Source organism: Bufo gargarizans, chromosome 8, assembly GCF_014858855.1.
Source record: "Bufo gargarizans isolate SCDJY-AF-19 chromosome 8, ASM1485885v1, whole genome shotgun sequence".
NCBI classification, from domain to species: domain Eukaryota; kingdom Metazoa; phylum Chordata; class Amphibia; order Anura; family Bufonidae; genus Bufo; species Bufo gargarizans.
Genome location: NC_058087.1, coordinates 40,166,334 through 40,180,820, shown reverse-complemented (window position 1 = coordinate 40,180,820; position 14,487 = coordinate 40,166,334). Strand labels below are relative to the sequence as shown.

General features: G+C 41.0%; 1 protein-coding gene across 1 annotated transcript in view; it reads left to right on the top strand.

Moving 5' to 3' along the window:
* The window catches only part of PDE11A (phosphodiesterase 11A), a 673,054-nt gene extending 665,870 nt beyond the window's left edge, over positions 1 to 7,184 (top strand). Inside the window, exon 20 of the mRNA XM_044304393.1 lies at positions 825 to 7,184. Coding sequence (XP_044160328.1) covers positions 825 to 1,013 — 189 coding nt within the window. The 3' untranslated portion in view covers positions 1,014 to 7,184. The remainder of the gene's footprint in view (positions 1 to 824) is intronic.
* The last annotated feature ends 7,303 nt before the right edge of the window (positions 7,185 to 14,487 follow it).

Below are 14,487 nucleotides of genomic sequence, written 5' to 3'. Positions count from 1 at the left end.
ATCCAGCACTTTTTCCCATTGAAATGCAGTAATGCCGGATCTGGACTCAAGTGTTCCGGCAAAATGGATCCGGAATTGCGTTCTGCGCATGCTCAGACCACAGAAAAGGGGAAAAATAAATAAATGCTGGATCCGTTTTTTCCAGATGACACCGGAGAGACGGATCTGACATTTCAATACATTTGTCATACGGATCATACGTCTGACAAATGCCATCAGTTTGCATATGTTTTTTCGGATCCGGCAGGCAGTTCCGGCGACGGAAATGCCTGTCGGAATCCTCTGCCACAAGTGTGAAAGTACCCTAAATGAGAATTTCTATCTTAGGCAATTTGTCTTCTCTGGCAGGCTGTTCCAGCACAGAATGCCAGGAATCGGCAGGAAAAAAAACAGTAGTTGTTGCCCGGCCGATGACCGTCATATTTGCGAGATGTCTGCCGGACCCCATTATAGTCAAATGGTCTTGCGGGCAGGCAGCAGTATCCAGCAACGCCAGTTCTGGAGAACTCTGGCAGGCCTGTTCTCTGCCTGAACAGCCTGCCAGAGAACTCTGCCAAAGATGTGAAACTGGCCTTAGACGTTGATGGCCTAGCCCACCTCTAGACCTGTACTTCTGTCTGGAATGGGGTCCCCTGACCACTGTCCCAATTGGTAACATGACGTCTGTGAATGGATAGGTTTCACGTGCATCTATCACACATTTATGGCACATCCTATAGATGTCTAAGATGGGAATACCACTTGAACTCACTGCACACTTTATGTTTTTTCTTATTTTTATTGCTTATCACATATAATTTTTTTCTGTTTTCTATACTTTTTAGACTCTTGTAAAAATGAATGGAAAACTGAAGCCTATGCTGGATTCCGTAATCACAAATCGTTCCAAATGGGAGGAACTGCACCAGAACAGACTGGTGTCACAGGGAAACACCTCATCCCCCACCACCACCACCTTCCCCACTCCTGCTTCCTCACCTCAGCCAGTGGTAGAGGGTCTCCTGAAGACTTAAACCTGCAAGAGAACCACTGCTACATGTGAGAGTTACATTAAAAGGCTGTCATAAGCTTAGCTGTTTAATTAAGTTACTGCAGCCATGCTTTTATAGCTGGAGAGCTAATGCAATGGTCATGACTTGGCTTCTGCCTTGAAGCTCAGTGGATTGAAGACAGAAGGGACTGTGGTAATAGTGAAGCGATATACTGAGGAGCCTCTTGGAAATCTTGTTTTTTGAGACCACAAATGGCACTCATTCAAGCTTTGCAAAAATTGAGCTGTTGCTGCATTGTGGATGGGACACCGGTAGACTTCAACCTAAGTTTAATCCATGCAGCGCAGTGACTCCAATGCACAACGTACTCATCCATCACTAAGCTAAAGCAGACAATGAATATTGTATATTTTTTTGTATGCACCTCCCATAATTACACAGTGCCTGCCTGATGTGTTTTCTTTTTACTTTGCACTTGCATTATTTTAGAAACATGCTTCTCGTAGGTCCACAATGCTAATTTTATGCTCCTCAAAAAATGAATGGGAAACTCCGATGGCAGCTTATTTCCACATTGCCCAAAGACGAAACAAACTATGCAGATAAATTCTATTATTTCAAACAAATTAGCTATTTTTTATTTGCTTTATTTTATGATTGTGCTAAAAAAATGTTTAACTATAAAGTAGAATTATATGACAATTTCAGCCCATGTACAATATGATTTTAAAGTCATGTATTTTCAGTCTTCTAATCTGTTAGACTACGTTCAGTCGCGACTGTTACTTGTCAGCTTTACAGATGATAATGGGTCAGAGTAGCTTCAAACAAAACTTTGTCTACCTCCTTTTCATTGTTGGCTATGCTTTTTTTTTAAACTTTAGTTTAAAATCGGTGTTGCCCTGTCAGTAGTAGGTTAAGCATCACACCAATATATGGCCATAAATCAGCGAACCCAACATAGCATAGGTCAGAGTGGTCAAACACATTAAGGTCTACAGTAGGTAACACCGGCCACCCTTCATTACCAATACATTGATTGATTCAGTAGCCGCAGTTGTGTCTATTTCAAGTTGGAAATTCATGTAATTCCATTCAATGGTAAAGCACAGAATCTCATAAAAACCAACCCTATAATTTATTCTAAAATACTTTTATCGTAGCCCTACCTTCAACCAACCCTTACCAAAGAAGACTTTGTAGTAACATATTTTATCCTAGTAAAATGCATTATATTTATAGCCAAGTATTTTAGATATAGGAAGGGTTGAACCCTTATGTTTAAGGGTGAAATTCTAAATTGAAAATGGCCTTGTTGGGTAAGGCAAACCATGAACATATTCTCCACTGTATCCAATCTATCCATTTTGAATAGGGCTGACCTAAAATATCAGACTGTTTCTGAAAGATATAGCAGGCCCTTTTTCCTAATCTTAGACAACCCCTTTAAGTAAGTGGGCCATTAGATGCAGTGTGTACAGGAATTTTTGGTACAAAGGTTATTTTTCAATACGTTGCCTGGATGGTTCTAATTGCAGCAAGTCCCAAAGTGAAGTGGATCCTTATTCCACCAGCTTTCAGCAAGCACACACTAGCTTCGTTAGGCTTTTCTTACAATTAACATCCTGTGAGATTATAGAGAAAACGCGCACATAGTGAAGCACTGCAACAACCAGCCGCTTTTCCTCTCGATGTTATACTCAGAAGCGTGTAAGCAGAATATGCGCCTCAAAAGAAAGCCAACCTGTAGGTCCTCTGCACAGTTGTTCTTGTTGTGCCTCCTACAGGTGATTAGATATTGCTCCCATAGTGAAACTCTGTATTTTTAAAATCATAAATATGGTTTATTATACTATAATAAAATGCGCATTGATAAAATCAACACAGATCAATAGTCCTGCCCGACCCGGGTTTCGCTCCAAATGGCTTCGTCGGGGGCGTGGCTTCCAAGTATTCCCACAATTCTTAAATCCCCACATTCACTCCACCCACTATTCTCAATACTTTAATAGAAACTCCTACTCCATTTCCTTCGATACAATCGGATGCATCTTAATTCTTTAGGATAAAAGGGATCGGGGTATTCAAATTTAAATAAAAAAAAAAAATATAGGAATTTTTGGGACTTCTGCACTACTGATAATAAGAATGGTGAAAAAGAAAAAAGAAATAAAAGTTTCTGTTTTGGGTCGTGGACAGAACCTGCCCACTGCTGTGTTCTCCAACCTCAAATGTTAACAAAATCAATAGATTCTGCCCACCTATTGATTATTGGTACTATGGAATCAATGGCCATTTCAGGCTTTCCTCTTTAGGAGAACCTGATCTGATCGATTTTAAACACGATATAACTTTTTTACTTCCCCCCTTGTTAGATGAAGCACAACAACCATGGGCTAGGACAGAATCCGAAAAAAGAATAAAGTTAACCTAGATTGCTCATAATCATGTTAATACTTCAACAATCCCATGAGTTTGTAATGATGTATATACAATGCTCTTGATAAAGATACATTGGTAGCTAGGATTGTTAGGGAATTCCACCAGTGTCTGGCCACTGTTACCCTTATTGATTGCTAGAATAAAGCCCCATACCACCTAGTCCTCCTGTAGGCTTCTCTTGGCTTTCTACAGGTAGCCTAATGTGTTGCTATTAAAATCAATGGCTATACATGCAGCTGCCCTACAAAATGGCAAGTGAGGGCTCCAGGTGACTAGATAGCACAGTTTTTTCTTTATTTTAACAATCAGTGGGTGTGATAGAAGCCAGACCCCTGCCTGTCAGACAATGATGGCATATTGAGCCAATCCCAATCACCTTGCACGTCTAGTGATGCACAAGCGACAACACTTATTAAAGGGAATCGTTCACCAGGAAATACATGCATTGATTACGGGACAGTATGTTGGATCCAACTCCACTAGAAAGAGAGTTAGGACTTAGAAGAGGTATAAACAACGTACCTAGACTGTGCCCCTGTAGGACCAGTTAAATCATTTAAGATGCTCTTTTTCTTTCATTCTGTGTCGCATTATTTTCGCAGTTGAGGAGCACTGGATGCAACACATTAATCAATATGGCATGGTTCTTGTATGTCTTGATTCTGTTTTTTATACTATGTAAATATGTTTATACATAAAACATATATATTAGCATTACGCATTTTTATGAATGTGTCTCTACACTGTTGTCATACACAATATTATTATTACCCATAGGTTATCACAAGAAACACTGGTCAAACAACGGATCAAACTGCCAGTGTCTCTTACTGCCCAGTGCCACCTCTTGTTTATTTCTATTGTTGGGTGAAATTCTTTTACTTTGTTACTGTTGTGCACAGTACTGTATATTGTATAAGTTACAATGTGTCACCATGGAGTATTTAGATTCCGAGAGAAATGTATGACATTCATATTTGTTTCAAGGTGTGACCGCCAAATGCCCGCTGTCTGCATAGTTTTACCACTTTATATATAGGCTCATCTGCTACCCTATTATTGTGATCTCTGGATCTTGCACTGAGATTTTGACAACTAGAAAAAAAAATGACTGAAGAAACTAGCCCATGACATACAGCAGAAGACAAAGAGAAGGTTGTCAAGCTTACCATTCAGCTCAGGTACACATGCGTGTGTGTGAAAAGGAATCTTATGTCTGCCATTTTTTAACATTAGAAACACTAGAGATATGTTCCTATTTACAATCTGCACTATTTGTATGGACATTCATGAGGTAGTTCCTAATAAAGCCACTTTTAGCAATCACAAGAGGTTTTCAACTGCAGCCAGCAGTGCCTACTAGGTTAGAAAATCAGTTTATAGAGTTGTGTGATTTGAGTCACCTTTCATTTCAAGTTTGGAATTTACTTTTTCTAAAATTGGTACCTTTTGGTCAGGCTCCTCTAAGTTGTATGTGTATATGTGACGGCAGTCATTTTATTGCGCTAGACATAAAAGTGATTTGTGTGCCTTAGTGTTGTTATTGAATGAGCAAGCTTCATGATATGAGAACTCATCATGCATAGCATATAACCACAGACAAGTCTATGTCTTCCCTTAGATAGCCCCAACAAACTGACTGTCTCCCACTGTCCCTCAACAGAGTCCTTTCCAGGCTGTTTAGAACCCTGTCCACCCCAGCGTCCATGATGGTTTTCTTTACCTTTGTCCCTCTCCTCCACAGAGCCCTGACACTGTGTCCCCCTTTCCTCTCCCCACAGAGATCTTCCACCTATTGTCCCCCCTCTCTTCTGTCTGTTTTTTGTCCAATTCTTTCCATCCCTCCATTGTATTTTTAAATTCCTCTAACCCCTGGTGCCCCTCTTATACCTGCCAATTTCTGTGACCCCAACCAAATTATCCTCCAAAGAAGGCCTGCTGCACCCTCAGAGCCCCTTCCAATGTGTGTCCCCTTGTCTAACTGCAGACAAGGCTATAGGTTATCTGTTTTAAAGGGATTCTGCAAGAATAAAGAAGTGGGGTTGGCAAACTTCCCCTTTCCCCCACTTGGTCAAACCTGTAAAGGGAAGTTTAGTTACCTGCTTCCCAGGTCTGGCTCCATACTCCTTCTCTTTCCAGCCTGCGATACTTCACTAGGCTCCCTCACTGAAGACATTAGGTCTGACGCTACCTGCAACCAGTCACTGGTCACAGCGGTGACCAGATCCTTTTGCATCATGGAACAATTTGTTATGACATAAGGGTATCCGGTCACCAGCATGGCCACTGATTGGCTGCAGGCAACATCAAAAAGGATGTTTTCAATGAGGGAGCCCAGTGGAGAATCGCAAGTCGGGAGGAGGAGGCCAGCGACGGGAAGCAGGTAAGTAAGCTTCTCTTTACAGCTCCGGCCAAGGAAGAGGGGGTTGCAAATGATAGAATATTCAAGTGCTTCCTTTTATGAATACAATATTACAGGGGATGAAAACAGGGGTAAGGGGGTTGTAAACAGAAATGTGTCCATTTCACTGTCTCTGCATTGTGTATAGGCTATAAGTGAAGCAGCTTTTTCTTCCTCATTCCCAGCAAAGAGTCACAGCATAATCAGCTGCTCATAACTAAACTCTTCCCTGCTAAGCTGATGAATCTCCCTTCATGTCAGTCAAAGCCTACCATGCTAAGTAAGTCAGGTATCACAATGTGAGGTTTCCAATCATAAAAAATGCTATCTAAACTATAAAAAAAACTGATTTCTATTTTATTTTCTTTGCAATCCCATTAAATAAACTTTCTCCTCATATCAATATTCAATTGATGTTTTCCTTAGCTTATAATTATACTACATCTTAAAAACAGAAAAAGAGTGTGAGGAACATATTCAATGGCCTTCAACAAAGTTGCTGTTCCTGTCCAAAATCATAACATAATTTACTAATATCCTAAAAAAAGATGATCATTAAAATTTGGTGACACCTCCTATATCTAGTCTTGTCAAGTAACCTTCCACACCAGGCATCATTCTTAAAAACATATGTTTAAAAAAACATATAGAAAACATATGGCCAGTGCTCAAATTGGTTATCTCTGCTGTGTATGCACACTCGTTACTTTTATGATTTCACTAATATTAGGAGTGTATGTTGAAATATTCTGTAGAAATAGCAACAAGAACAGGATTAGTGAGAACTTCATTGCAATCAGCTACAGTACGTTTGCTATGGGTACTCAATGTTCACAGGTTAGTAGTGTCGCACTGGAATGTGACGGTACTCCTTATGTGAATGCAGCTTGAGTTCTGTTTTTGCAGGTTCATTTGGTTTATTAAGACCCTTCAAGTCCGAGTTCGAATGTATGTTCTATTCTGCATGTTGAACATTGCAAGTTCTAGTTCGATAGTTATATCGTTGTACACCTTGATTATGATTATACACGTGTATGCACTTCTATTCTGCACACACGCACACATAAAATGCATATCTCATCGCTATCTAACATGCACCTTCTCTTCCCAACATAATCTAACTTGTGGTCACGGTATATATTACAATCTTTGGCTATTATTGTGCCACTAAGTTTGTATCTTTTTTAAATTTTCCACCTCTATTTATGTTATATTGTACTTTGTTGAATTCTGTCTTGTTTTTTAACAGCATGTTTTGAAGATGACATTTATGGCTCGGTTTTTTGTTATTTTTCTCATGGAAATAATAAAAAAAAATCACTTTATTTCACTTGGTCTTATAATTATACAGTTACGACATATTTAAAGGTTTTTAATCTGTCAGCATGATTCTGGACTTTTATCTGCTGTACTATGATGCAGTCACAGAGGAAATGATGCTTTACACAGACCCCAATGAAATCAGTTAGGGAGGTGCGGGGACTACAGTTAGGGAGGTGCGGGGACCAGGCTAGACCAAACAGCAGAGTCAAAACAGAGTAAACCCTCAATGCTTATACCTGGACTCATAGACATTGGCTTTATGCATGCCTTCTGCTGATAAGCCATAACCTCATGCCCACCTACCACCATTATTGAAAACACATTGGGTCTAGTAGACACATCCCATACATTACTGTAAATGTTCAAAAATGGCCAGTATAGAGGTCTGGAAACTGTTTTGTAGTGGTCAAACACAAAGTCTACAGCAATGAGTCAACATTTAAGGATAAACCACTAGGGTTGTTGTGGTTCAATTGGTTCTTTAGGTGGACATACCTATGATTAGACTGGCCAACCAGAGTATCCTCCTGTTGTCCCAATCTCTGAGGCCATAGTGGGCCCCAAAGGTCTAGGAGAAAAAAAAAACTATTGGAGATAATCAATTGCCACTAGGGTCTATTTCTTCAATTCAGAACCTAAGTCTTGGGCCTCAAGAATAATTTCCTCTGATAGGTCCAAGGATCCCCAGTCGAAACATGGCCATACCTGTTCCTAGCTATTTACATAGCTGGGAAAATGAATACTTGAATACTTAGACACTTCTGGCCACCATCTGAATTCCACACTCAGAAGGGCAGCTGGGAAAAGAAATACCTCCATACACCTATGGAGAAGTATCCAATACAGGGCCGGATAAATAGTCATGCACCGAATATTGGTGACCTCATTCAACTGCTTTTACATGTAATCTTCCAATTGAACTTCCTATTGGTACGTTAGTTTATAATGCCCACTAGTTAAATCTTGCCCATACTCCCGACGAAGCAATATGTGTAATGCGCTTCGAGGTGGCCGAGACTAGCATAGGTTTAATAAGTTATTTTTACATTTGGTGACAATAGGCTAGTAAATCAGATAGAGTTCGGCCCTTGGAATGGCTTTTAACACTACACATTGGCTTCATGCATGCCCTCTGCCAATCAGCCCATCTACGTCCATTATTGAAAACACATTGGGGTTAGTAGATACCTCCCATACATAACTGCAGATGTTGAAAAGATAGTATATGGGCTGGCACCTGTTTTGTAGTGGTTAAGCACAAGGTCTACAGCAATAAGTCTACGTCTATGGTGTGTAAACTGGGGGTGCTTAATTTAGTTCTTTATGTGGACATACCTATGGCTGGACTGGCCAAAAAGAGTACTAGAGTATAGTGTCCACTAGCATCTATTTCTTCGAGTCAAAACCTATTAGGCTTTATAGATGATATAGGGCTTGGACCTCAAAAACAATTTCCACTGGTTAGTCTAAGGATCTCCAGTCCAACACTAGACATACCTTTTCTTGGCTATTTACATAGCTGAGAACTGAAATCAACTACATGTTAGTGTTTATATGTAGGTTCATCTTATTCAGCATCTTAAAATGCCCAAAATCTAAATTATTTTTATGTGCTCCTAACACTCCTCACAATGCATATATATATGCCCCCAAACCTGTGTTTCATGTCTGTGCTTTCTTTCCCCCTGTCTGGGCATCAGACTTTTCTGGAAGATCTGTTTACATTCCTAGTTTCCTGTTCACATAGCTGCTTACAATGATGAGTCACAGGCTGGCCATGTCCCCCCCCCCCCCCCCACTGATCTGATCAGTCTGCAGGAGCTCTGCCCACTACACCTCCTGTGGCCATCTTACTAGACCCATACATGAATCCTGCTAGCCTATTCTCTATTTCTCACTATAATTCATGATACAGCCTGCTGTGCCTGATACATAGTCTGTGTGTGTGATACTGCCTGCTGAGCTGTGTATCTAATCCCATCTTGTACTATACTGTCTGGTGTGTATCTAAGCTGATCATGTCAGATACTATCTGGTGTGCCTGTGTATCTAAATCTATCATCTGCGATTCCTGGGCTGATCATGGTCATTTTCATGAGCCCAATAACGAATACCCTGGCCCCTGTATCATCCACAGTGCCTCCCATAACAGTGACATTCAAAGTGCCATCCACAGTGCCCCCAAGTGCCGGGCACAGTGCCCCCTGTTCCACCCACAGTGCCCCCATGAAACATCCACAGGGCCCTCCAAGTTCCATCCACAGTGCCTCCCCAGTGACATGCACAGCATAGCGACAGTATTAGTCAGTCAAGTACAGGCTTCACACAGAAGCCTGTACACTGGATTGACAGCAAGTGGTCCTGCCGCAAGCACACTACCATTTAACCTAGTGCCCTTGCTTTGGGAAAGAAGATGGCCAGCCCAGCAATCTTCCTCTTGCAGGAGGCAGTGACAACAGTAGTGACGGGATTCGAACGGAAGCCCTGAAAACCCGGCAGGAGCAGTCACATGACCGTAAAGAGTCCATCGGAACTGGCTGCAGTGTGGAAGGTTACTTAGTTACACAGTTAATACGGTTGAAAAAAGACATAAGTCCATCAAATTCAACCAAGGGATACGTGGGTGTGTGAATCCCAGAAGGAAGTGAGACTCAGATTTCTACACGTTTTCATAAGCATTAATGTCATTTACTTTTAAGAATTAATCTAAACCCTTTTAAAAACTGCCCACTGTTTCTGCTGTGACCACGTCCTGAGAAAGTCTATTCCACAGATTCACAGTTCGTACTGTAAAGAAGCTTTGACACTTCTGGAGACTGAACTTTTTCTTCTCCAGTCGGAGGCAGCGCCACCTTGTCTTTTGAGGGAGTTTTACATGGAACAGCTTATCACCATATTTGTTGTATGGCCCATTTATATATTTGTATAGGTTAATCATGTCCCCCCTTAGACATCTCTTCTCAAGACTAAATATATTTAATTATTTTAATCTTTCTTCATAACTAAGACCCTCTATGCCCCTTATCAGTTTAGTCGCTCTCCTTTGTACTTTTTCCAGTTCCAAAGCATCCTTTTTATGGACTGGTGCCCAGAATTGAACTGCATATTCCAGATGAGGCTGCACCAACGCTTTGTAAAGTGGTAATATTACATTCCTGCCCCGCAAGTCCATGCCTCGTTTAATGCATGACAATATCCTGGTAGGCTTAGAAGCAGCTGATTGACATTGTATGCTGTTATTTAATCTACAATCTACACCCAAATCCTTCTCTATAAGTGACTCTCCCAGTGTTACCTCCCATATGAGGTAATATGATGCACAGAGATTATTACTACTGTAGGAAGGCGCAAGGGTCTGTCGTTGACGGAAGGTATGTGTCACTGAGATTCCTGGCCTCAGTGAAGTAAGAGCCAGTATTTTCAGGTGTCAGCGGCAGCTAATGCTGATTGACACTTTGCTATTTTAGTATGACTATATAGCTGATCCGGGACGGCTTTTACTAGGAGTAGTCAAAGTGATGGGTGGGTGACTACTCCCCACATTCCAGGCCGGGTTTTGACTGGCCTATGAAAAAACCCAGCCAGCAGTGTCAGCTGTGAGTTATTACCTCTCTCTGACAGAGGAGCTCTGGGAATCCCTGGTGTGGAAACTGAGTCCTGTGCTGGGCTGAAAAGCTGAGACCTGTGTGTTGGGAGAGCAGGCTACCTAAAGCATGCATTTTGACTTCTGGAGGCAGAACCGTAGACAAGGTGAAGTTTTTTGTTATGCACAAACTTTCTACTTGGTGTGAACAAACACCAACTTTGCAAAGAGTGTTTTTTGTTTGACCTTATGTGTGAATAAACACGGGCATTTGAATTACGAACTTGTACTTTGCCTCTGTACTGCACCCGCTTATCCCAACTACCAGAGCGAATCCCCACACTACCCAGATGCATAACTTTACATTTATCCACATTGAACCTCGTTTGCCAAGTTGATGCTCAATCACTCAGTGTTCAAATCAGCTTGTATTTTATGGACATCTTCCATAGACTGCACAGTACTACATAGATTAGTGTCATCTGCAAAAATAGAAATGGTGCTATTAATTCTGTCCTCGATATTATTAATAAATAAATTAAATAATAGGTAAGTATGAAACCACCAGTCTTCCTTCCACACGTTAGATTTATCCCCCAAAACTAAGGTTTGCCCAGAGATCCCCTTTAAGGTTTTTAATAATATCTACAATATGCACACAGTATTTTGGTTGGGCAAACAAAAACAGGAAAAAAATGGCCAGGTATCACTTGATTTCTGTCCAAAAAATGTCTCTGCGCAGTCTGACAATTTTTACAGGACTTCAGAAGTTTGCTGTGGCCAAGGCAGGTGTGCCTAGAAGAAGAAAAACCCGTGTTCTGAAATCACACAAACTAAGGAATCCAGGTAAATTCAACTTTTGGGAATGTAACTTTAATATAATTTGTACCCAAACTAAACTTCTGGTTTCAACTGAAAACTCCCTTTAAAAGATTACTGTGCAATTTGACTGGTCCAACTTTCTGTGCCAACATCAACCTGGAGTTTGTACATTTATTCATTTATTTGGTTTTGGGAACTAACTGCATTCCATCTGTCTCTGCAAAATGTTACGTTTTCAAGCCAGTTCAGAGCAGGGAAAATATAGGGGAATATGGAGCAGAAAGTGCTGTACCCGTTCTCTCCATATGCCCAGCTTTCTGCAATATTACTAATTTGTACTGGCATAAGTAGTGGAGTAAAGTGAAATGATCATGGTGACACTGTGGGATAAAATATTCAGATTTGAGTTCAGATTTACTGCTGACTGGCGGGTAAACGGCTGAATGTATGTGCAAAAAAAAAGAGTTTTTCCCTTTCGATTGTTAATTAACGAATGAATGATTCAAACAAGGGGTGGGTTTGAATATGTAGATAAATGCCAGTGTGGGGGATGATGCCAGAGGCCAAGGCTATGGTAACAGATGGAATATTACTCTGGAGTTCAATGCTCTAAATGTAAGAGCGACACAGTGGAAGTTAAGCGACTTCTATTGTATTGCTATGTTTCTCCATCTGATCTATCTATCTACAGGACAACACATTATCATCAGTCTCATGGAGAGCACACCGATCAGCAGCGTAATAGCTTTGGAATATATGTAGCTGCCTATAAAATTGACAAATGTGTGTACTTTTTAAGAGTTTAACATCAGAGATTTGACATGAACTTCTACAAAATAGTCAAAACTCAGTAAACACTGTTAGTTCAGCATGTACATTTTAGCCCCACTGCATGCTAATCCCTGTAGTTTAACCCCGAGATTCTGATCCCTCCATGAAGGGTTACCTTTGTCTCCCCATTACCAAGCCTGGCATTGCAATCACCACAGAAAAGCGGCAAAAGCTAATTATTTGGCAAAGGACCCCAGGGATTTCCTAAGATAGTACCTGTTAGGCAGGGGTGCACCTCCAATGAGGCAAGGTGAGGAGATACCTGCGCCAGGTAGCGGCAAGTGGGGGGGCAGCGGAAGGGCTGTCATCATGGCCGTCTGGTCTGTATGGAGAAGATAAGGAAAAAAGACACCTACATCAGAGGAGACGTCATTGGATGTAAGAGGTAGGTGGCGCTGTATAACCCTGTATGTTTTTTAGCGTTGTATGTAATGTTTTCGAAGTAACAATAGGGCTGGAAGGAATTGGTTAGTTTAAGAATTTAGCATAGGGGGCGCTGTTTCAGTTTTCACCTCAGGCAACAGAAAGGCTAGGTGCATCCCTGCTGTTTGGTTATACCTTAGGTACGCCATAACTGCTGCCTGTGCATTGAAACTAAAGGATAACTCAATTTATTAATAATGAATACTCGGATACTTCAGCCTGCCATCTGAAGTCCACGCTCAGAAGAGCAGCCATGAAGGGAAATATCTCCATACACCTATGTAGACATGGAGGTCTGGAGGTACCTCTCTTCACGGCTACCCTTCTGAGCGTGGGCTTCAGATGGCCGGAGGAAGTATCCATGACGTGGCTGGATGAATGGTTATGTGCTGAATATCAGTGGCCTTACTCAACACCTCTATTACAATCAAGCTAAATCTGAGACATGTAGGCTCTACAGCAGGTGAGTTTCTTGTTACGTGAGGACACATGCAGTAAGGTATGGGCTGTTTGGGCTTCATAGGTCTCAACAGGAATGATTTACAGGTTATGATATAATCACTCATATTTCTATGTAGAGCCATGCTGTCTCTAGGCCTCCTGCTGTGAGTGGAGCCTCAATGTCTAGACCCTTCATGACTTTGAATGGCATCGAGTGATTTGCATGTATGAGGAGCTGTGCATACCTATTAAATCTTTCAGACGGTGTTGCCATCTAATTGATTGCATCAGATTGTAATTGGGTCACATTATTTATTCAACTATACAGTAACACAGAACTTGTGGAGCAGAAGGTGCTTCCATTACCATATACTGTACATAAGACCGACTAAAATGATAAGCAGTCTATGTGTCACAGGGGCTGAGTTGATAGTGATGTTCGAGAAGTTATTATCATGAGACTATACATGTGATAATTGACATATTCATGTACTGGTTGTCCCTATCAGTGGCATGTTACTACTGATCGCTATTATGCCACATTTTAGTGATGTCTGAAGGCCTGCTATTGTCTTAGATCCTATTTCTGCCCATATGTTTTTAATTATTATTAAATATAAAATATATTTTTATAGGGAATGTTTGTTTTTTCTTGATAGTAATTATAGATCCTTTGAGTGATAGGTATGTTACCGATGTAGGAGAGTTAAACTTAACTCTGATAACACATGGCACAGTGTTATCTTGGTTATCTTGTGACAAAAGCCATTGAAATCTATTAAAAAGTTAGATATCTTTTTCTTGCCATTCTTTCCTTAACGCGTTAACCATCAAGTTTAGCCCGGCTGCATCTGTATATGAAGGAAGAGGACATTGTGGAAACCTATCCAGTGAAAGTCTGACCCTTTAACTGGCCTTGCAACATGAGTTTAGATATAAGCAAAAAAGCTGAATATTCACCCATCCACAGACAGCCGTTTTGGAGTCTTTGCTCCTCGTCAGTGCAGTATTGCCCGGCCTACAACATTCCTTATGCCAACTTGGAGGTCTCCACAAGAGAAAACTTTATACCCTAGACCCATGTCAAAGGCCTCTCACCCAGCCAACCAGAGCTTTGCATTGAACTAACAAGCGGCAAAAACCCTTAAACAGCTGTCTGTCTTTTTTCTTATTGATAAGATTTTGGATTTGGCTTATATCCATAGTCATGTTTTGAGACCTGTTAATAG